The sequence below is a fragment of the Mycteria americana genome, chromosome 16 (assembly GCF_035582795.1).
Source record: "Mycteria americana isolate JAX WOST 10 ecotype Jacksonville Zoo and Gardens chromosome 16, USCA_MyAme_1.0, whole genome shotgun sequence".
In the NCBI taxonomy this organism is placed as follows: domain Eukaryota; kingdom Metazoa; phylum Chordata; class Aves; order Ciconiiformes; family Ciconiidae; genus Mycteria; species Mycteria americana.
Window position 1 is genome coordinate 9,607,312 of NC_134380.1, and position 24,022 is coordinate 9,631,333.

General features: G+C 42.2%; 1 protein-coding gene across 3 annotated transcripts in view; it reads left to right on the forward strand.

Annotated features, from left to right (window-relative positions):
* The window catches only part of RAB11FIP4 (RAB11 family interacting protein 4), a 130,374-nt gene extending 111,763 nt beyond the window's left edge, over nucleotides 1-18,611 (forward strand). For 2 of the 3 annotated variants that reach the window (XM_075518691.1, XM_075518693.1), the window contains 12 exons: nucleotides 3,285-3,508; nucleotides 7,163-7,354; nucleotides 8,868-9,002; nucleotides 10,481-10,516; nucleotides 11,455-11,554; nucleotides 11,968-12,071; nucleotides 12,634-12,774; nucleotides 13,322-13,403; nucleotides 13,659-13,796; nucleotides 14,310-14,468; nucleotides 14,824-14,967; nucleotides 16,759-18,611. In XM_075518691.1, the coding sequence (XP_075374806.1) occupies nucleotides 3,285-3,508; nucleotides 7,163-7,354; nucleotides 8,868-9,002; nucleotides 10,481-10,516; nucleotides 11,455-11,554; nucleotides 11,968-12,071; nucleotides 12,634-12,774; nucleotides 13,322-13,403; nucleotides 13,659-13,796; nucleotides 14,310-14,468; nucleotides 14,824-14,967; nucleotides 16,759-16,875 (1,572 nt within the window). In that variant the 3' untranslated portion in view covers nucleotides 16,876-18,611. The remainder of the gene's footprint in view (nucleotides 1-3,284; nucleotides 3,509-7,162; nucleotides 7,355-8,867; nucleotides 9,003-10,480; nucleotides 10,517-11,454; nucleotides 11,555-11,967; nucleotides 12,072-12,633; nucleotides 12,775-13,321; nucleotides 13,404-13,658; nucleotides 13,797-14,309; nucleotides 14,469-14,823; nucleotides 14,968-16,758) is intronic. The other variant, XM_075518692.1, reaches the window with a different exon arrangement.
* The last annotated feature ends 5,411 nt before the right edge of the window (nucleotides 18,612-24,022 follow it).

Below are 24,022 nucleotides of genomic sequence, written 5' to 3' on the forward strand. Positions count from 1 at the left end.
ATAAGCAGCTCGTGCAGCTGCTGGAGCTGAGCCTCCCTGGCAGGATTCTTTGTCGTGCTGCTTGCTTTGAAAGGGCTGGGGTCTTCAGTGTGTGGTTTGGCTGCCAGGTACTTGGAAGAACAGCTGAGACATGCTTCCTAAATGTTCACTTTGTTTGTGCAGGTCTGTGGGGTGGGTGCCAGATTTGCAGAGAAGACAGGGGCTGGCAGCCTGGAGCATGGTGTGCTGCATGGCATCTGCTTTCCCCGCTGAGAGGAAGCAGCGGAGGATAGCTCAGGGGGAGCTCCTCAAAGGAGCTTGGCTGGCCCATGTTCTTCATTTATCCAGTCCCCATCAGTCCCTGAGCTCCCTACAGCTCAAGGGTGGGATCTGCAGAAGGGAGGACCAGCTTCCAGGAAGGGTTCCAAGTCTTGCAGTGAGGCATTTCAGAAACTGTAAAGCAGGTGTTCAGGCTTATGATGGGTCATTGCCTCCAAAAGCTCATTTCTTTTCTTCTTTTTTTTTTTTTCGTGGGCTTAGAAGTGAAAGTTTAGGAGCAGAACAATTACACTTCGACAAAGAATGCATGGTACTGACCAGCATGGGTACAGTGCAGTCTGTGCTGTAGCTATAGATGAGTACTGTAATACAAGTCAATATGTGAAGGTTAGGTTGCCATAAAGTGACAGGAAAGAAAAGCGAGCCCTTAGCCTTTATAGATGACACTGCACATTTAATTGCTAATGGACTTTTTTTAAAGATCATCTAGGCTGCTATTCTTAGAAAAAGCAAATGTTCGGTGTTACCTACAGGGAACAAAAAGGGAGTTTTTCATGATCTTCTTGGCCTTTACTTTCTTGTGTTAATTTGTTTAATACCAGTGAGATTTTCGTGCTGTAAAAACTTGCTTAAGCAGAAACTTCTCCAAGACCTCTGAAAAAGATGTGCTAATTGGGAGGTAGAGCTGTGCAAGAGCTGTTTCTTCCTTTCCTCCCTTGATTTCCTCCCTGAACTCCTACTTCAGGGATCCACTGTGTTCTCCATGCCTCTTTCCTTCCCTCCTGGATCAGGCTCTTACCAGCTGGTGCAATTCCATAACGGCAGTCAGGGCTTTATTGCATTAAACATTTTAAGAGAAACAGGAGCTCTGTGCCTGTGGGGCTTAGCATGCAGGAGGAAACCTTGGGGAAATGTTAGATAAACACTCCTGGATACTTCTGAAACACCTTAATTGCTCTTAACAATCTTTACTTTTTCAACACCTCCTAAAAATGTCTTGTTGCTTGTGCTGTCTCTTTGTAGATCCTAAGGTACTTTGCAAAGAGCAACAGTGTCATTATCCCTGCTTGCTTGTGAGGATGCAAGGTGCAGGTCAGAAGATGTGCTGAAGAACCTGGGGCTATAGCAGGGCCAGGGCAGACTCCACAGCTGGTGTCTGACCTGCCAAACCACCAGCTCCCTGTGGATGAGGGGTCGTGGCCATGCTGAAGGTGCTCTGGCTCAGAGCTAGAAATTTGATTGCATGAGACAGCGTGGCTTCAATAAATACTATATGGCATAGACCAAGAATAAATCCTTTTGGATATCTCTTGGAGTGGTACCTAGGGAAAGTTTCAGGCTTAATAAGGCTGACACGGAAAAGTGGGAGAAAGCATATACACGTATGCTTATTATTGTATAGTGCTGAAGTGTCTAACTGATATTACTTGTGTATCTGGAAGACCTGTTGAAAGCTCAGCTAGAAAAGTATCCAGATATCTGCTCTGAGTATCTAGAGAGTCAAACACTGCAGGTAAAGCTGTCCTTTTGACTGCTTGGTTGTTCATTAGTTAACTAGGTTTGAGCAGGTGGAGTTGTTTTGAATTTCTTAAACCTCTGTATGCTAGGAGTTTCACAGTCACATAAATTGGTATTTCAGGAAAAAATGGAAGGTGAGACCTGCATTTCTAGTAGCAGTTTTTGCAAATCTTAAAAAGCTGCAGCTTCTGGCTGACTCTTCTCATGTTGAGGTGGAAAAGGCACTGAGAAAAATTAGTGTCATCAGCATAGAACATCACTAGTTCTGCAAAAGGGATTTAAGCCTCTTTGGCTCTAGCGTAGGAGTGTCCAGAGGCTACGGGGGTTGACTTGAAGCCATGCTGCTGCAAGTGGTGCCACTGTAACAGCGTCCAACTGAACGTGCTTGCCAGAATGGCAGCTGGTGCTTGTGGTGGTGCCAGGCTGCCAATGCCTTGGGATTCCTGGGGAAGGAGCTGGGCGGATGACAGTTGGGCCTAAACATGAGGTGTATCCATGAATGAAATGCTTCATTACTTGTGCCAGTAAACTAAGCCTTAAATACATGATTGTCTTGACTTTCTGGCAATAGTTGTGGAGCTTGCAGGTGAGCTTTGGAGTGGAGCTCTGACTCAGAGCATTTGCAGGACTCGCTCTGGAGACATGAGTTATTTGCGTCATACTGGATGAAAATTGTCAAAGCAGTATTGTGTTGCCATGTATTAAACAAAGGACAGAGTAAAATCTTGGGCTTTATTTTTTCAATTAAGAATTTTTATTTGTCCCTCAGGGACAAGCAAATAGAAAACAGCTTGTCTTGGCTATTGTGAGTGTTCATGGGGCAAGAAGGGGAGGGAGGGGATGAACAGCAAGAGCAAAGTGTTGCAGTAATGAGAATGACGTCTTATTTTAGTTGATACTTAATCAAGATATGTGGTTCCAGGAAGCAGGAACAGATGGCTTTAGGTTGTTGGTTTTTTTTTTTTCCTGCCCTCTTACATCTTTGTCACCAAGACTTACAATAAATGTTTTAACACCTGCCAACTCTTTTTTCACCTTCTACGTTTTTGTCCATCCTCAGAGTAAACTGTTAGACTTGTCTGGCTTGCTTTTGTTTAATTGATAATATTAACACATGAAATCACTGAGAGAGAGTCCTGTGATTAACTTCTTTCAAAGGATGCCTCTTTTATTATAAAGCTTTGAGGATATTTATTACTTCAAGTGCATTTTGATAGTAAATTAGGGCAAAACTGACTGCATTTTATACCTGGGTGTTGTGTCCCCCCTCTCCTATAGGAGACACCAAGTCAGAGACAGTATTTGAGCCCTTGTGGAAGGTGCAAGCTACCTTAGGGGCTTGCAGGAATTGGCCTTTGTAAAGCAGGTCAGCCTTTTTGTTTTATGGCTTTTATTCAGTACCACTCTTGCTTACCAGGGCATCCAGAGGGTGGGTTCTTGCTTCGCCTGTATCCTCTTAACCGCCTTGAAGGATGATCTGAATTGTCTCCCAATTCATCTTTTGCCAGGGTAGTGAAATCCAGGACTGTGCCTACTTGGACAGCGAAAGCGCCTACAGCGAGTTGGAGCTCTTTCCTGATGACGACGCGATGACTCTAGCACAGCAAGAGGTTCACCATGAGTCTGACATGGACAGTGCTATTGAGAGTGCCCAGAGCTCGGAGGCCTCCGACACGTGTCGGAGCGAAGAGAAGGACGGTGTGCTTGGTGGCCTGTTTCTGCCTGGTGACAAGTGAGTGGTGGTTTTGCCCTGTGGCAGCCCTGTTTTGAGGCATGTGCAAAAGGACCAGGGAGGAAGGAGCCTTTATGTGACTAATCTGTACTGTGGGAGGCTGAGGATGCCTGAAGGATTTAGAAACTTAATATCCATTTACAATATAAGGGAGATAGATGTCCAGGTCCTCTAAGTGGCTTAGACAGTCTCAGCCCTGGCTCCTTCTGGCATGTTCTGTGAGCACTCATGGGACTTGCATGTTGCATGTTGAAGTGAAAGTGTTGGGTCTTTCCAGAATGGATCACTGCACTGGCATCCCCCAAACTTAGGATCTTCTGTGTTCCCATAACCTATATATGCTGGAATTAAAACAAATACTTCCTGCAGAGCAATGCAATGTGGGGAATGCTGCTTTAGCCTTTTTTACATCTAGTTATCTGAAGATCTGGGCTCTGCAGATTTGCTTTGCAACTCCATCTACCAAATGAATTCTGTGTGTTTTTAATTTTCCATAACCTTTAGTGTGCCACAGTAACTTGTGTTTAACACAGGGTGTCCTGGCATGTGCGTGTGTAACCATAGTTTGCTGTTAACACAAGAGTGTCTCTGTAATCCTAACTTGACTCTTCCCAGGCATGTACCTGGGGGATGTGGGTGAAAACCGACGGGGGGAAGGGACCCAACTTGATTTAATCCTGCTTTGAGCTGAGTTAATGCAGTACCACAGGACAGAGCTCAGCTAGGCTTGCTTTGTAAGCCTCTGCCCTGCCTTCCCTATTTTTGACTTGTCATCTTGGTTTGTGCCTCTTGAGCTTCCTTCATTGCTAAGGCAGTCCTCCTTCTCTCTCCTGGGCCTCCTCGAGTGCTCTCTGTGCAGCCTCATTCCTACTCTCCTCCTAAATTTCTCAGCTAGCTGAGAACTGGCCTTTTCCCTTTTCCCACTTAAAGCAATCCCAGAGACTTTCTCAAGATAATTCCAGTTTTTATCAGCTCTTTACCAAACTTGTCTCCTTGCCTTGCCATTCCCAGTTCTTCAAAGCACCCATCCTTGCAGTGACTGGCTCTTACCCATACTGCGTTTGATGAGTATCTTTCCTCCCAGCTGTGCCATTCAGGCTCTTGTGAAGGGGTGAGGGAGGTATTGTGCATCCTGTACCCTCCTTCTGGGGGGGGGCAGGAACTACTAAGAGCTACTGTGCTGCTACTAATAGATCTCGGTTTATCCTCTGAGGCCTCCTTGCCTTTGGTAAATCTGTGGGAAAACACTTTGGAAGCTTCATGCTTTTGTGTTAAAAGACACAATAGAGATTTTTACCTTGGCTAAACCACGATACCTGCCCGTTGAAGAAGCAGGTGGGTTGTGTATCAGATGTGTCACCCTTCTGTGAAGTCCTGCTCTGAAGACCAGGAATTAGCTTTAAAAAAACCCCAACAACTTGAAAGCTTCCTTCAGAAAGTGTTAGAATGGGGAAAAACAGCTGCTTTTAGCAACTCCCTTGAAAATGACTGTGTGATTCCCAGGCAGTTTCCAGCCTGAGGCAGGTTATGAGTTCAGGATCTACCCTGAGCATGGACTGCTTCAACTGAAGCAGTTTAAAGTTTGGAAAAGCTTACGAATAACTACAAATTAAAAGTTCTAAGCAACATTATCAGGCGGGTCCAGCAGTGGTGACTGTTTGTATAGCTGCCAGAAGAGAAACTTAGCCAGGCAATGCATGAGGGGTAAGGCTGCTAAACTCCAGTCTGTTGGCAAGTGGTGATGTTCCAGGGCTATTATGCTGGAGGGTGGATTTTATGGATAAATATACGTTGTCATCCCAACTGAGGACTGGCCATTTACCTCCATCCCTGGTGGAAGTGTTAGGAGGAGCTTCTTCCTAAACTGACTTGGTGTAACAACATTGAGATGAAAACAGCAGTTGCAGTTACACAGATCATAACCACCCAAAAATGTATCAATACACAGTATGTCTGTGGCACAGCAGCTCTTTATGAATAGATGTTAGTGTGGTGTGTTGAGCTTCTCACTAATCCATCTACCAGCCAAGGAACCTTGTTAGATAAGTTTGATCTATTTCTAGTATGAGTATTCCTATCTTCATGATCTTCATCCTTTAATAGTGTGCCAGGCTTGACTTGCCCTAATTTCTGTTAATGTGAATTAGATAAGTGAATTGCAGGTTATAAATGGATCTCATCAAAACAAGAGAAACAAAAGAGCACACATCTGAAACGTTGGCAGGCTTCCTCTTCTACTAATTGCTTTTGGAGGGAAGGGATATGCAAATAATGCTTGCACCATCCACCAACGGAGCACTGTTGCATCTCTTGTTTACAGCTCACAAGTGTAGTATTACAGGAAGAGGAATCTCCCTGTCTCCCACAATGCGGGCCATAGTTAAGAGGTTCAATGTAGACTCAAAAGAAACCTAGGAGGCAATATTGTTGAGCTGCTGGAGAACAACAACAGGAAGTTCCTGTCCCGTGGCTCAGATAGTGGAGTCAAAGATACAAGCACTGTGTACTGAAGCAAAGGGCGTGAAAAACTTAACTTAATGCGCACAAAGCATCAGCAGATTGAGTCAGTGCCTTGTCTGTATTGCAGAGAGGCACTGGATTCTGCTTTGTAGTTGGAACAGTAACATGTTGAGCAACTCCAGGGCTTCACAAGTGGAGCATGTGTTTCAGGCCTTAGATATGAGTTTTCTGTAGGGAGAAGTTTGTTTATAAGAACTTGTATGTGAATTTACTGGCTTGTCTCTTTGAATGCCTTACTGAGGTGGGAGATGAACAAACCTGTGTAAAATATCTGTCTCTGCAAGGTAGCACACTGCATGACTGCAGGGTAGTCTGGACTCTGGGCAGGAGAATCACTGTGCACCCTCTGCAGCAAACTTGCTCTGTTGTATTAGGTGTGATGTGCTCAAAACTACTCTGCCAGCTGCTTTCCTATAGCACCTGATCTGTTTACCCGTATGTCCTCTCTCTTTGAGGTCACAGGGTCCTGCCATTCCCTACCTGTTTGGCATTATCTTAGGTACTTCTCTAGTAGTAAAGCACCCTTTTCTTGTGGTCTATATCTCCTCTGAAAGACACATTTTGTCACAATAGAAGGAAGGACAGGAACTCAGCCTCAGTTAGGTCACATCTGTAGCTTTAGTGACTCTCTGGCGTGTGGTGAGCTGAAGTTTGTTTCTGGCCACACAAAAGAGAGTGGCTGGAGCTCATGGGGTATGGGAGAGGATTTATGGGGATTACTGGGAAGCTCTGATTGTGGAATAGAGCGACAGCCTCCGTCTTGTACATGTTCCTCTGACTATCCCATGCATTTTGGAGTTGCCTGCATAGTTCCTGCATTCAGAGCAGAAGTCCCATAAGCAGCAGTCGCCACCACCATGTAGAAATGATGACTGAGGATTGTCGAGGTGTGCTCTTTAAAGTGAAATGGTTTGTATTGATCCAAACCCATCTCACAAGTAGCTTGTTTGTAGATTCTCATGCTCTTGTCTTTCAAGGCACTATGTCAAATGTACATCAGATGTGTTTAGCACTTCAGGCTTTTTAGCACAAAGTGGGTTACAACTTCAAATGAGGGAACAAGCTGTAAAGGTGGAAGATTCCATGTGAGGTGAGATGCTATGGCCTTCGAGACATTTTGACCTCTTGTTTCAGGTCAAGTCCTCACAACCCTTCTGCAGCATCTGACCTCTCAACTTATTCCACCGCCTCTCTGATCAGTAATGAAGAACAGTTTGAAGACTATGGGGAAGGAGATGATGTGGATTTTATTCCCAGTAGCCCATGCCCTGATGATGAGACCAGAACCAACGCCTACTCTGACCTTGGCTCATCTGTATCTTCCAGGTTGCTCCTTATTCATTAACAAACGATTTTTCAGTTTTGTTCTCTGAGCATGAGTGACCATACCAGAGTTTACACTGGTTACATAGACTCATCCTAAAAGCAAAATGTTATCAGTTCATTTTCTGCCCTGCAATTGACAGACTACATTTAATAATAAGAGCTATAGCAAATATGTTGTTTCTGATAACCTCTGTTGGGTTCTGTTGAAATAACTGGGCTGTTTTGCTTGTAGAGATTTCTTTCTATTGCAGACAGTAGATTTCACAGTTAGGGGCTAGTGTTGGAAACCAGCTTAGCGCTATGCACCAGCCCTGATGCAGTGGAGAGAAGACCTGCAAGAGAGCTGTTCCTCTTGAGTGTTCTGATACTACAAATCCTTAGCACTAACCTGTATGGTGAAGTGTTATATACAGACAGGGGTTTGTTTGAAACAAGCATCCATATTGACTTTGAATGTCTTGGAGAACATAAGCAAGTATCTGCTGTCTGTTAGGAGCTGGAAATGTCACTACAGTCCACCAGTTTCCTGGATGTGACCTCAGTCTCTGTAGCTTTTACACCCTGTGACCAAGTCAGTTGCTGATTTTTAAAATCCTTCCCCAAGCAAGGGAATAGGTGAGCAGGTTTGGGGAAGTACCAACCATGAAGATGCTCTAGGATTTGTCTGCTTGGATCAATAGCACACGAAGGTCCTGTGCTTCATTGCTAACACAGGACAAGTTCACTGCATCCCTCTGTTCTGCATGCGACCCCCATGTGCTACCCTCTGTTTCAAGCACTTCTGCAATCCAGCCTTGCCACCTCTGTCATGCATGCAGAGCCAGCACCCCTCTCCACTGCCCCTTCATGATGATGGCTTGTGTCCTTCATGCCCTATTTCCTCAGGTTTATGCAGCCATTTCCATTCGCATTCCTGGGACTCTGTGCACTTCATGCCATGATTGCTCTCTTTTATTTTAGTTTATTTTCTCTTTATCATGCCAAGAGCTACTGTTATGTCCTCTTTAGACCTATGTCAACTTCTCCCTTCCTCCTCATTCTAGGGTTCCTTCCATCCTACCATCTGAGGGGGTTCGTGTGACTTCCTACCAGACCGTTCTGTTTTTCGTCTTCCTGTCTTTCTCTTGGAGAAAAGACTCTTCAGGTTGCATTCCAGGCTCTAGTGGGAAGATGGGCAAGATGAGGGGGATATTGCTGAGGTGGAACATACTAGCTGCTTTTGCTACATGCATTGCATGGACTCTGTATACCTTGTGCTATTCTTGCAGTCACACAAACTGATTCTTTCCACTGACACTCAGAACACGTCCTCTGTAAAGCCTCAACTCAGATAGGTAGGCTTGCCCTAAGACTAGCATTCTCCGTCATCACCTCTAAGTTAGATGAGCTGCAGTTAGAAGTAGTTCCCCAGGTCCCTCGTCTGTGATTCTAACACACAGACACGCAGTCAAGAGGAAAATCTGTGGTGAGTTGGTTACTATAGCCAGTAACATCTCTCCTTTCCTGCAAACAGTGCTGGCCAAACACCCCGAAAAATGAGGCATGTTTATAACAGCGAGTTACTGGATGTTTACTGCTCACAGTGCTGCAAAAAGATAAATCTACTCAACGATTTGGAAGCCAGGCTGAAAAACTTGAAAGCAAACAGGTAAGCAGCCTATTGCACTGCTTTTAGCAATGCCCCCTTGAAATGGGACTAGCTACTAGCAGGAGGAGAGGAAGAAAGAACCCTCTCCTTCCCAGTATCCCATTCTGTCTTACACATGTGGTGTTCTTACAAAACAGTAAGAAATTCAGACCTTGACATCTAGCCTGAACCAAATGCTGTTCTTCATTAGCTAGTAAGTATTTTTCTGACTTAAGGTGCAGGCAGCATTAATAAATGCAAATATTTTAACCAATGAGCTCTTTGATTGCAGAGGGAGAGTGATATTTCCAGGAATTTTTCCCAGGAAGTGGGGGCTGCTGTGCTGCTTAGTGCAGATCTACAGTTAGCTACTGTTTTCTCCAGGTGGGAAGGAGTGATCTGGTAGATCCTTAGCTAATGCATATAACCTTACATACACCTCTCCTAAAGCTATTGGTCAGCAGAGGTACTTCATTCGTGTGGGATTTTTTTTGTCCTCAAGGGAACTTGGAAAAATGATGAATCCTATGGCAGAAGTTACTTTTGGGGTTCTTTTGCAATTTCAGCTTTTTCCTTACATTTCTATCTCTGCCACTCTATCCACTTCTAAACTGTGCTGAGCACTCGGAAAGAATCCAGTGCTTCCAACAATCATCTAGGGTTTTTGAAGGAAATTATTTGGTGGGCTTCTAGCTCCCCCTAGAAACAGAATGTAAATCCTGCCTGTCTGCATAATCCTTGGCACAGAGCACACTGCACTACTTCGTCTCTTGATGACACAGCAGCATAGTACTTGATATGAACAATGTTCCTGCTCTAGCAAGGAGTCTGCTAACACCCAGATCATGATTGGCTAGGGCTTTGGTAATTTTGAGTGAGGCTGTATGTACCCGGCTGAAAGAGAGCAATGCTCTGACAAAGAGCTGTGTCTGTGGGCACACAGAGATGCGACATCCTCTTGTCAAGAGATACAGCTGATATTTTGATTTGGTTCTAGTGCTGTTGTCTGGAGTCTGGTCCTTCGTTTAGATAATACTAGTCTCTGGCTGCAAAAGGGAACTGTAAAAATGGAAAGCATCTCGGTTCCTGTGCTGAACTGGGAAGCATTACAGGGAAGGATAAACTGTTTATAAAATCATCAGAAAACTGGGAATCTAGAATAAACGTCCATCACTAACTCAGTGTCCCTTTGTGGTGTTTCTAATGTTAGTTTCACTCTGATTTACACTGACACATCTCCGCTAAATATAACAGTATTTGCAAATTGACTTATTAATGATCACAGTAATTTGTGGCTTCACTCATCTTCACATTGTTGGTAACTGCAGCTTTTGGTTAAGTTGTCTAAGAATATTGTTCACAGAATCTTTTTTTTTACTTCACTTAAAAGTCAGTATTATGTTTCATTGTGCAATTCAGCTGGAATTTAAATTAAGATTGAATCCAAGACTGATCAAAAAGTGTTTAATTCCTGTATCATTCCTTCTGTATCCATGTAGCCCTAACAGGAAAATATCAAGCACAGCTTTTGGAAGGTAAGAGTCTTCAACTTTTTTATGAATACGTGTGGAATCAACTGTAACAATGCCATAAGTGGGGGTGGGAGGGGAGAGGAGGAATAAGCTTAGGAAAACAAAAATGTGCCAAGACAAGTTTTCAAGGGAAGGGGCCTGTATTTGGATAGGTATGTTGCAGAATATAGAAGCCACTGCTAGTCTTGGAGCAGGCCCCTGAACTGGAAAGAGCTCTGTTAAGAACATAGATAGTTGCTTCCTTGTCTGCCAACTTTATTCCTTTATACTGCTATTCCATCAGTCCAGCTATTGCTTCTTTCACCCGCATAATGTGGGCCTTTTTGTTGTTGTTGTTGCTGAAATGCAAAGGAAAGCAAGAGCATCTCTTTGAAAAAGGACATACAGAATTGTGATCTTCCTTTGACTGAATGAATCAGCCCTGGGCTGGGGAGGGCTGTAAGTTTCAAGAATATTTTAGATAATCTCCAGTGTTACGTATTCTGACGCTATTCTGTAGTGGGAACTGCTTGAGATGTCTTTTTTTTTTTTTCCTGTTTTTTAAATAAGCTCTTAGTGTATGAAATTTTGTAGATTAACTGTACCACCCAGTGCGCAGTGGTGACCTTATTTTAAATTTCTAGTAAGGCAAATACAACTCAGTACATAGTGTGAATAAGGCTAAGTAGCTTTTAAACTATGTTAATGCTGGTGGCAGATCCTAGCAAAAGCAACAAAGAAACCACACCCTAGAACTAATGTCATTGATTGTGCTCAGTATGACTTCATTTAGCTACCAGTCTCTTGTAAGACTTGTGCTTAAACAGTTGTAATTGTCACTGAAATGATTGCACAGATTTTAGCATCAGATGCTGAAAGTGCAAAGCCAGGCTATAAGACAGTACCCAGACTCTTTCTCCTCCATCCTCATCAGGCAAAATATTATCCTTCTGATCTTTCAGACAACTCTTCCACAACAGTAACTTCAGCAGCAGTAATGGCAGCACAGAAGACCTGTTCAGAGACAGTATAGACTCCTGTGATAATGATATAACTGAAAAGGTGAGAAGCTGTGTGCGTTGCGATTAATGTACCCAACAAAATCCTGCTGGAGACACGCATCAATTGACGAAGCTCTCTTGCTCACAGTTACCAGTGATCTGAAGTAGCTCATTCAAAATGTCCTTGATATTCCATTAATGTTATGACTTTGCTTCACAAAAATGCAAGAACTGTGCAAGTACAGATCTAGGCATTGTATTATTACTTCTTTACTGTGTATTGGCATTGATCACCTTCAAGGAAGATGCAGAGCCTGGGGAACTCAGAATTTCAGAGCTTAATTTCACTGCTGGCTTTGCAGGGAAGTATGCCCCCTTTAAAAAGGGTAGCACAGCTAAATGACAATTGGAAAGAGTGAAGGGGTGTATGAAGAGAGATTTAAACTCTCGATTCTTTTCCACTTCCTCTTCCAGGTAATGTACCTAGAAAAAAAGGTGACAGAACTGGAGAATGATAGCCTGACAAATGGTGACCTGAAGAGCAAACTGAAACAAGAGAACACACAGCTAGTTCACAGGTAATAAAGCACAGAGCCAGTTCTCTTTATCATGTGAGAGCAGAGCTAGAACGAAATTGGAGGGAAGGAACATCTCTACCTGTAAAATATGACCAAGTCATCTGTCTTAATGCTGACAGACAAAATAAGATAAGGCTTCATCTGAGAAGTCCAAGTGGAATAGGGCTGCCTTGCTGAATTTTCAGCAACCAAAGGCCTTCTAAGCAAATTTCTTAGTACAGGGATGTTACTGACTTGTACAGAACAAGCTCTTCTGTTATAAGAGAGGTTACCACTGGATTTTTTTCTTGCATGTAGCAAAAGCAGAAGGCTGGGTCATAGTCAAAACTTCTTGAGACTGAGAATGAAAGAATAATAGATGAACTGATACTACTTAATTCTATGCTTATTGGGAAGATTAAATACCAAGAGGGAGATTGGGAGAGGTTAAATGCCAAGAGAGGTGGTGAAGTAGAATGAAATAAAGGAATGGGGAGGAAAGAGAGGGTCAATGAAGTTGCACACTTTTTTTTTTTTAAAGTACTTGTGAAGCTGTTACTGAAATGAGATCTGATTTCCTTAGAGTTCATGAGCTAGAAGAACTATTGAAAGACCAAGAAACATCAGCAGAACAGACCCTGGAAGAAGAGATAAAGAGACATAGAGAAGCATATAGCAAGTATGAAAAAGAGAAAGGCACCGAAATTGAACTGCTAAATACAAGGTAACAAACATCTTGGTGCCACCCAGAATAGAGTGCAAGTTCTTCTTTTCTTCATCTTTACTTTGCATGTAAACATAGGCTGTTCACAGCCAGACAGTGCACAGATGATTACAGGTTAGTAGTTCTATAGAGTAGCTGTGCAATTGCATGTCTAATGCCCAAAAGCTTGAAGGATGGTTTACATTAATGCTTTAATCCACATGGCCCATGTAGACAGCTTAGCTGGATATTTGGCATGGATTCAAGGAGGGAATTGTGACCAGCTGTAGCAAACATTTGTGTCTGTATTTGTTTCTTCCTACTTAATTCTTTTTAGATACCTGTTGTTAGGAGCATAAGAATCTGAGGGTCAGTGTAATGTTTTTGGCCCTAAAAACAAACAAACAAAAAGCACCCAATAGCTCATGAGAAAAAATGCTAAGATAAGAAGAGTTTCTTGTTTGGTCTTTCAATCAAGTGCAAGCGAAGTGGCTTTTTAGACCATGCCATTTTGCATGTCTGCATTCTTGAAGAGGCATTTGCTGTAACATTTTTGGTTTTGACACAGGGTTCAGCAACTGGAAGAAGAAAATGGTGAGCTGAAAAGCACCGTCACACGACTGAAATCACAGACGGAGAGATTAGATGAGGTAACAAAACTCCTGAGTGCTTGAGCAATTTAACATCAGCTTGATTTGTGTAAGAGCAAACTTATATAGTGATTGGCCCAGCTTCTTTAACTTTCCTTCCCTAAACAAGAATATTGATGGAATTGGAACATTGGTCACCTGTAGTGGCAGGAATGCCCTGAGACCCATGCCAGCTTATGACCAGCTGTGTCTATAGATTTGTGTTGATGGCTCATGCACTTGCAAGCTAGCTATGAAGTTCCCCATTTATTCTAGGAAAGGCAACGCATGTCGGATAGGTTGGAAGACACTAGTCTGCGACTGAAGGACGAGATGGATTTGTACAAGAGAATGATGGACAAGCTGCGGCAGAACAGACTGGAATTTAACAAGGAGAGGGAAGCCACGCAGGAGGTAGGTGTGAAGAGGGATATAAGACCAGGCAATCGCACCTCATCTGCATGAAAGCTCAGCTGAAAAAGAATGGACAGACAGGATGAACACTGAAAATACAGCATCCAGTGAATGCATTACTAGATTGTGTTTCTATGGGAGGGGTACCCATAGGGCAATGAATGCTGCAAGAATACCTCATAACTGGAAATCCCTGACCCAAAGGGTTTACAGCTCTTTGAGAACTTGCAGCCTTGAATATGTGCCCTAACATTTCCTTTACTAAGTTTGCAAGGGGAATTATGCCTCGTGGACATGAAGCTTAGAGATCAGAGCAGCTTCCAGCTCTGAAGCAGTTTGTGACCTGTGCTTCCATAGAAGAGCAAGTGGCTGTATTGTAGGAATGTCCAGCCTCAACTAGGCTCACACAGTGCTTGTGTCAGAGTACAGAGGTGCGGCACAGAGATAGCTGCTGCCAAGGAGGGCTGTTTGTGCCAGGGGCTGGAGAGACATGGCCTGCTTGCATGCCCACAGCTCATTGAAGACTTGCGGAAGGAGCTGGAGCACTTGCAGCTGTACAAGCTGGAATGTGAGCGTCCTGGACGCGGGAGAAGCTCTTCATCCAGCGTGAGTGAATTCAATGCCAAAACCAGAGAGGTAGAAATGGAGCATGAAATAAAACGGCTGAAGCAGGTGAGCAGGGAAGGGCCTCTTGATCCATGTGAAATGTACAGGACTGCTTTGAAAAAATGCCTATAGCTGCAACCCCTAGCATACTGCGTTTAGATTTTATGCCCCCCTTCCCACACAAGCACAAGACCCACATTGCATCTGTCTAGGACTTCTTTGCACAGGTGATGTAAATTGTGCACATAGGAAACACCTGTGATTCAGGCAGGGAGGACCTGTCACTGGTGGTAAGAGTTGCTGTTAGTTTGCAGCCTTACCATATGTCATCCAAGCTACCTGTGATTTTAAAAATGTATTTATTTTTTAATGAAGCCTTGTAAGAAGAAGTTAAAAGCAATGTCTTTTCACTCTTAAATAGGAGAATCAGAAACTTCGTGACCAAAACGATGATCTTAATGGACAGATCCTAAGTCTTAGTCTTTATGAAGCTAAAAATCTCTTTGCAACGCAAACAAAAGCCCAGTCACTGGCTGCTGAAATTGATTCTGCATCAAGAGATGAGGTAATATGCTTTTTTAATCAAGTACTACATCCAAAAATACATGTTTTTCAATGTAATTAACTGTCAAGGTTGAACTATCTGAAGCTGACAAATGAACAACAGAAAAATCTTCTTTGCTAGGAATTTAAGAGTGTTAGAAGATTGCCTTAAATCTAACAGTGTTTTTGGACACTCCTTTTAATATAACTCTTCCATTTGTCTTTCTCAAAAAATTGGAATCCTTAGAATCTCAGTGAACTGTTTTGCAATGGATTTCTCTTAGCATCTTCCGTCTTACAGGTTATTGTGCTATTATGACATTAATTTCATACAGAAATTACCACAGCTAGTTACTTAAATTTTTAGTTTCTGTTCTAGATTTATTTCTAAGTTACTTAAGTAACAAGGTCTCACTTAGCTCTAAATTTGAGCTATATATTCCCTGTAGCAGAGCTACAGCTACAGAATTGTTGGAGAAAGTAGGTAGTGTGCAAGTAATAATCTGGTAATGCTTTGGAAGATACCATAGGAGACCCATTTGTATGTGGGCTGAGTCAAGCTGGTATGGCTTCCTTTAAGCTCCAGGACAGATAGTGAGATCAGGCCAATGGTTATGTAAGAGCTCCCAGGGAAAAAAACAGGTTAGTGATGAAGGAGATTAAAAGGAATTGTTTCTTCTGGACAGAACTTCCCATTTCCTCTTCAAGAGGAGTCCTGAGACAAACCTCTTTACCCAGTCTGTACTTGAATGACCCTGTTAGCCTTAGCTCCTGGGCAGTCCCTTGAAGTGCATACTTGAGTTTCTTGCTGAACCAGAGCACTGTGAAGAAAGGCTGTTTAATTGTTGAACTCTTAATTAGGTAAAAGCAAATTGGGCTTTTGCTGTTGTCAAGACAAATCTTATTTCTCCTTCTGAATCTCATGACTTTGGCTCTTGCAATACCCAGCATTCCCTCTAAAGGAGGAGAGAGCCTTACAACTGTGGCCCAGGCTTGGTAAACCTCACCAACCTGCATAAACTCTTCCCATAGTGCCATTTTTCCTGTACAATCAAAATGAAGGTGAGAAACTCCAGATTCAGGGTAGGACTCTTGTGAAAGCTAATGGAAATGGACACCCAAATCACATTAGCTTTAGGAGGATATGGGGCTCTGACACTCCTGGGCAGCTTTGTCAGTTTGGCATTAAACATGCAGAGTATAGAAAGCAAGCAGTCTTCATCTTTGGAGAGTTTGAGGGGCCTTTCACGCTCAAAGGTCTAGTGAAACACCTCTTTAATATAGAACATAGAATATTCAGTGGGTTGTTCATGAGGAGTATGTAGCTTTGTTGTTTTAGGGGCTTTTGGTAGTTTTTTTGAGAGAGAGTATGCACATGGTACAGAGGCAGCCCATATTGTTCCCAGTGCAAAACACTGAACTCCTTGTTCTGTTCAGCAGCCTTTCATGCAAAGTGCTTTAGATTTCAATCGATACGAAAAAAATTGAGTATCGTGAAGCTCTTGTACTGAGATGAGGAATCTCATCCATGGTGTGGATGCATGATGGATTGGTGTGTTAGATGGGGAATTTGTTTCAAATGACCTGCCAAAAGATGCCTGGTGATGACAGTTCACCACGTTCCTTAATAGTAAAGGTCTTCAACATACAGATTGTTTCTAATAGAGATACAGGGAGGAGCTAGAGGTAGAATACCTGTCACAAAAGGGAGTTGGTGATCCTGAGCAGGCACTGGTCTCTCACCTGTCTGAATTTCATGCTAATGAATTTCATGAGAATATTTCAAGATTAACTTTGAAATGTTGTGTTTCAGCTCATGGAAGCCCTTAAAGAACAGGAAGAGATAAATTACAGATTGCGACAGTATATGGACAAGATCATTTTGGCAATCCTAGACCACAACCCGTCTATCTTGGAAATAAAGAATTGAAGAGAATATGAGAAGGAAAAGCAGCAACTGCCTGATATTTCTGCACATGCCACTGGATCTAAACAACACTCTGATACTGTAAATTAATCTATAAATATATATATATACACTACGTGTGAGTGTGGGTGCGCGGGTGTGTTTATATGATGTTTGGTACACTGTTATTTGTCATTGAATTGGCTTGGTTAGACTTTTTCCATGCACTTTCAATACCTGTGATAAGATGGATACTGTATATTAATGTAATAACAATATAACTGGATCATGCTGTTTTAGATACTGGACAAAATGACTCTACCTCTAGTTATAAAGGTAAAAAAGACAATGGAAACATATGGATGTGGCCCTAACTTTAGGAGCAAGAATTGTTCTTTTGTTCTTCCAGGAATTTGGGTACCACAAACCAATTAACATACCCAGGTTCAGTTCCTGACTGGTGCTGACTGTGTAATTTCCTATTTGATTTAGTTTTAGTATTTAAACCACTCATAGAATAAAAAAACAAACTTTGGGGAAAAGGAAAGACACAAAGTAAAAGGGAAGAAAAGGAAGATATTGCAGAATTGTTGCTATTTGTGAAAAATCACCATCCACTTGTTTACCACTGTCAGCACAAAGTGCTTTTTATGTAAGATCACTTTGGAGCCTGCTTTGGGATGCTCTGAGCCAGCCTGCTCTTTAGTGTGTGTGCGCATGCATATATTTTTTATGCCAGGGTCCCTGTAGCATTGAGGCTAAGAAGCTCTTAAAATCCATTCCCCTATTTTCAGGGGTTTATCATGGGCCATTAAGATGAATTCTGGGATCCTGCCCCTTCCCCTCATCCTTAATTTTAAAGATTTCACTGAAGGAACACATTCCAGTTCTTACCAAAAAAGAAATTGAACAAAAAAGGAAAAATTGCATGAAATAGCCCACTTCAGGGGGAGGAGGAGCAGCCCTTGAAGTTACGTGTTGAGTTGCTTTCCCACCCCAGACACACTCCACTCCTATGAGATTGACATTTTGTGAGCAAGCTGTGGAGAGGACCGGCTAGGTCCTAACACAGTGGTGGAGAGAAGTCTGATGTGGAGTGACTTAGGGCAGTAAAAAGAAAAAGCGCTTGGTCTTGCAGAATTTGCCAGTCCAGACTGAGTACACACATGCGTATCTAAAGCTCTGAATAGGGAGCACATCCTGATTTAGATGAGCAGTTGTGCAGGTGCTTAACTTCAAATGTGTAGTGTGACTGCTCATAGAAGTCAGTGGGTCAGAACATTAAGCTTTAAAGTTGAGTGTATGCTTAAATGCTGCCTTAAATAGGAATGGACTTCAGCATGTGCCTGTGTTCTGAGCTGGATTTGTGTACTGTAGGGCTAGGACCTTTTTAATTAATAATGTGGCTTATATAAAGAGCTTATGGAATTGTTTGGATAGTTGAATGCTAAAAAAAAAAAAATATTCCATGCACTTTTTTTAAAGTAAAAATTTCACACTTTTTATTCACACCAACTGGCACAGAAAAATAGGCCCAAGTATCTGGCTTTCCCCAATGTGTAGAGATGTTTCCTCTATTGAATACACTCCCCAGAAGAATGTTACAGTAGCAAAGACTGTGCTTTTCTGTGTATTTCTTGCTGTTGGCAGTGTCTTGCCCCTAGTATTCTCTTGATGTATCTTGGTGTGTATATGTGATGCATTTTTCCTGAATTTGAATACATAAAACGTGTTCAGTTATGGATGTAAATATATATATTTTTCTGCTATCTCTGTGCGCTTGCCTTCAGTGATGTGTTACTGAAGTGGTGGGAAGGGGGGAAAGTACTAAAATCAGGCTTTCTTGAAGGCAAGAAAATAAAAACAGTTTGTTTCTTTGTATCTGCATTAGGCAGGTGTAAAGTAAGTGGAAAGGGACCAGAGGAGTAACTATGGGACACAACATCCCAGTGCACAAAGATGTCTGCAGGACTTCAGTGCTCTGGGAGAAACGGTACAGTCTTGTTCAAACAGTGATGTCTCAGGGCTGGTTTCCTGAGGCTCTAAGGTAACCTGGAGGAAGGGATTTAAAGATTACTCCTTTGCCATGTGGGGATGGTGTAAAATGTCTGTGCTAAATTGCAGCAGCTTCTTTTTGTTGAAAAGTGGGTGGAACACCATGGACACCCCACACACATGCCTTTCCCACCCGCTCTGCTTCTGGATGTGCCACCCAGAAGGTAGGAGAGGAACAGTTAAGCCAGCTTGGTGCTACCTACAGCTCCCTGCCTACAGGACTCTTCACCTGCACTTTAGTGATGGCATTTCCCTCTGCGTGGTGCTGTTTGTGGGTTGTGCCAAGGACTTTGCTCTTTTTATAGGCCATAGAGAACTGTTTCAAATTGTCAGGTGGCTGTTGCTAACCTGCTGTGACAAGCAGGGCTGGGTGAGCCAGCAGCCCTGCTACTGGAGCTAACTCTTGTTTGGTAAATTACACTTCTGTCCTGCTCTCATGTAGTGGATTTAAATAAGAGTGAAGCTACTGTAGGTCGGACTGGTGACTGAATGTTTTCCCCTAAATATTTTGAGGTAAACTGGACTTGGCTTCAGAATTTAAAACCCATTCCCATTAGGGTTGAGCATCAGCAAATGTTGAGGACTATTTCACTGAAAATTGTGCTGAGCACTTGGGAAGCAGAGAGCCTGGCTTACTTCACTGAGGTCACAGAGCCTGTGGATGTGAGCAGAAGAATACATGGTCATAGAGACAGCCAAGTTTTTGTGCAGGTAACTGTATGTAAGAGGTGAATAGTCACTGATAGTGACAAATAGTCACTAGATCTGGCTGAAATCCTGAAAGCGGCACTCTAGCCAGGGGTGCCCAGCAGTGGATTTTCTAAAGACTTGCAGGTCATCTTGTTTAGCTCTGTACCCAGCTGCTTTAGCATTTAGAACCTCTTCCTTGCTCCAGTGTTTGCATTTGAAGAGTTGTCTTACCACCATGTTGGTGGTGTTTGTAGCTTTGTTTTATTGCATAAAGGAGTTATATTTCCGCTCCTGTGGGGCTGTTGGCATGGTACTGCTTTCTGTTATTGTTCAAATACGTATCTAGACACTTGCTATGTTTGACAAATAATGTGAGCTGGAGGTGGGAGAGGCATTTCACTGGCAGATACATTTTCCTCTAAGGTATCCACCTCTAAAAATACTAATTAGCAATTACATTTTTAGACTGAGTAACTACGGTAACTACAGATAATAGAGCAACTTGTCTTGCAACCCAAGCTTTGGAGAACTCTTCTGTCCCAGAAAAGAAGTCATCACGTTTTATGACATGCAGGTAACTTGGTAATAAGGGATCACTTGATAGGTCACTGGGGCAGGGAGAAGAGTAATCTGGTATCGACGTTGCAGAGAGTGCGTATTTTGATCAAGTGTCAGACAGACACATTGGCAGAACAGACAGGAGATGTGGGAGATAGGGAGGCACCAGTTTCAGTGTCTTCTCTGGTAAATTTCTTATTTCTTTACTGTGGGCATTCTTTGTGCTCACAGGCCAGCTGGGGAAGTACAGTCTGCCTCTGTGTCAGTGTTACTGTTAGTGAAACAATGGCTTCACTTCCCTGGGTCTACCTTCAGACACAGAAATGTGGTATCATCTCATTCTAGCAATACTCAAATGCAGTAGACTTTCTTGTGTCAAAACCATGCTTCTCATTTAACCCTTGGGGATGCAAACACAATCCAAGGTACTGTATCTTGAGCTGCTCCTTAGTTCATTCTAGTGTAGATTCTGAAAAGCTAAGTGATATTCTGGTCAAACCAGTTGCAAACCACTGCAGGTATTTTTGTACAGTGAAAAAAATTACTTGCTTCTGGCTAGAAGCTGTCCTTCATCAGGCTAATCCCACACACAAGCTACTGCAGAAAAAATACCTCTTTCAAAACTTGCACTTAAGAGTACCTGAAATTAGTCTCTTGAAATTTTTCTGGTGTTGGCTGCTTCCCTCCAGACACCAGTCTTCAGCTGCTGCCTAATTCTAGTTTCAGAGTGTGATGCTGATTCAAAACTACCTTGACATCAAGAGAGTATTTTTCAGCTTTTTTAATAACTTCTATTAAAGACTCAAGGTGTTTGAGAATTTGTCATGTTTTGAAGTGCAACAGTGACAAACTGTAACCATCCCATCTATTTTTAAGGAGTTTTTAATATGCAAATTTGTAGCAAGTCTCAAAAAAAAAAAAATCCAATACACTTTTGCTGCCAACTTTCCTTCTATGGTCTTGAGAGAAAATCTGATGTTTCTCAGCCAGCTCTGTAGGGAGTTGAACACAGCATCATTAATTCTCAAAGATATGTGTATCAACAAATATTTTGCTGTCTGAATGCAGCAATGCTCCATTTACTTTGGTAGAACTGCATTACTGTCCAGAGAGGATCTTGGCCTACAGTATTTAGGCTCCCTAATCTGGTTAGTAATTGAAGGTTTGGAAGCTAATATATAAACATACATTGTGGCCTGCTACATAAGTCACTGTTCAGCAGTCTCTGCATCATAGTGCTAATGACATGTGATGAATCTAAGAACTAGAATTTACAAATAAATGAATACTTTTTTTTCTTCTTTAATGGCAGTGAATATGCAGTGGTTTTCTCATAAAACAAATACTGTATGTTGTGGTCTGAGGGATTTTTTTCCAAGGAAGGAAGGAAGTAGCAGCTGATCAAACACTTGCCAAATCAGTGGCTTGGCTTATATTGATTTGAGTGAAAACTGACTCAAACTTTAACTGAGCAGTTCCTGGACTGGTTCTGGTGTAAGTAGCAATGCTCGTATTCTTGTTATGTCATTTGTTACTCAAGGAACATTGTCAAGAAGGCATGACAGATGATGTAACACAGCTGATTTTAATGGATATAGTTCAACAGTTGCTGGCCTTTTGTTCCTTTGCAGCATTCTCAGTGGTGGTTTCTCAGTATTTTTCAGTCCAAAATATTGATCCTAGGAGCAGTTTGCTGTTGAAGCATGTGGCATATGTGGATTTCTTATTTAATGAAACTCTGCCTGTGCCTTTAGAGTTTGATAAGGATTGCAGTAGATGTTTGGCCTGAATCCTGTAATCCTGCATAATGCACTGGGAGTTGCTCTGATGCACAAGAGTCTCATTTCTTTGTGGGATTCTTCCCCAATTTATCTTCTGTTGACATTTACACTCTTGGTCTTGTCCCCAGCCACTGTGGCCACTGTCAGAGTGTCTGTGTGCCTTGGGGCAGCCACTTTTAAGTAGATGGGAGGGACAAACACAATATTCTTGGCTTCAATACGGCTTTAGCTACTGAGATGAAGAATTTTAGCCCTGGCTTTATACCAGGCCAGTCCTGTCCATGCCTTTTGTGTGGTCCTAAAGACAAGTTGTGTGCTATCTACGTGACAAAATATTGTAGCTGGTTCTCATGATATGCAAGCAGGTAGGGTGAATAAGCCTGAAGACCATCCAGGTAAGGCATCGTTGGGATGTCCCCATAAGTTTTGCCTTGATTCTGTATAGCTATTCAATTGCATGTGGTACTTACACACTCTGTTTGCAAGGCATAGTGCTACTAGCTTAGCCTAGCAAGCATACATTATAGATAATGACAGCAGCCCATTAAGATAGAAACCTCTGCAACTAGGGTCACCATACCATAGTTTGTCACAGTGCGGAGCCAGCTGACAGTGCTACATTTTGTTCCTTAAACTTTTTTTTTTTTTAGCTTACTGGCTTAAGTCTCAAAGGTTTTGTTCAACTGCAAGAGTAGTACCTTTTCAAACATATAATTAGAGAGAGATTACTTTTTACTTAAAATTTAAACCTAATGAAAACATACATTAACAAACACAGACTTCTTTGGTATAGTTTGGACACCTACCCCTACCACCTGTATTTCTTCTTTATGTAGGTGTTGTTAGTGGTGCAACTGTGACATCTGAGCTGCCAGCTTCGCATCACTCTTCTCAGCAGAGTGACACTCACCCTGGCAAACCCCCGTAAAGCCTGTTGTGCCCTGCGGAAGGGCACGGAGGTGATTGTTCTGGCAGACACACGTTCAATATGCAGATGGTAAGAGGTGCAGGAGGGATGCAGTTACTCTTCCACCCAGGCAGTTGGAGCAGTGATCTTCTTACACTACCCAACATCAGCCCCATTTGATTTAATACCTTATCCTTTGGAGAAAGGAAGTCAGAAGGGGAACCAACAATTTCGTATCATGAACACTTTAGTATGCTACAGGGCAGTAAATGTTGCACTGATTGTATGTTTAAATACTGAGATATTTTGAGTATTACTGTAAAATCAGTTGTGGGAGCTATTTGTTTTGCTTTGTTGCACAGACTGTACTTACATTTTTTGCATGGTTACATATTTTAGTACTTGTGCCTTTTACTTCTCTGTTGTGAGGATACATTTTATTTCCACATTTTATCTCCTGTTTTGGGAACTTTTTATATACACTTTTTTCATTTGATTTTCATCTCTGGTTTTCATGTAATGTACATGTGTATATATAAAATAGATCAGATTTGTATTCATGTGCCTCTGAGATGTAAAAAATACTCATTTTGTACAGGTTTTTTTAGAAGCACTACGTCATGGTCTAAATTACGCAGCAAATGAAATTTAACATAATTAGCAGTTCCTTGTCTTCTTTTAGAAATGTTGTGTCAGATGGCTGGTCTCTTTTGTAAGGCAATGTCACACACACACTCCCCATATTTATTGTTCTGTTATCGTTATGAGACCAATTCTATCCACTTCTTGGTTTCAGTTAATTCAAAATAATAAAACACTTAACTAAATGTTATGGTCCTGACTTGGCGATTATAGTTTTTATTCACACTAAAGCAAATTTGCTTCTTTTTATACATTAAATGGACATAAGACCAAAATCTCATTTGAACACGTTGCCCATTTCAGGTTAACTTCAGTTCTGGGGTTATTTTTGTGGGAGTGGGCAAATTATTTACTTTGCCCATTGAAATGGAAAGAGAAATAGCATTACCAATTCATAGACTCTCCTTCTTAGAGGGGGTAATATGCTTTAGATTACTTCTGTTCCCTCCCTGGCTTCTGTGGCAGCTCTTTCTGAGGACAGACCCTGGATCTGCATGACTGGACATCTTCCTCTTGCAGATGTGAGAAACTGGGTGTC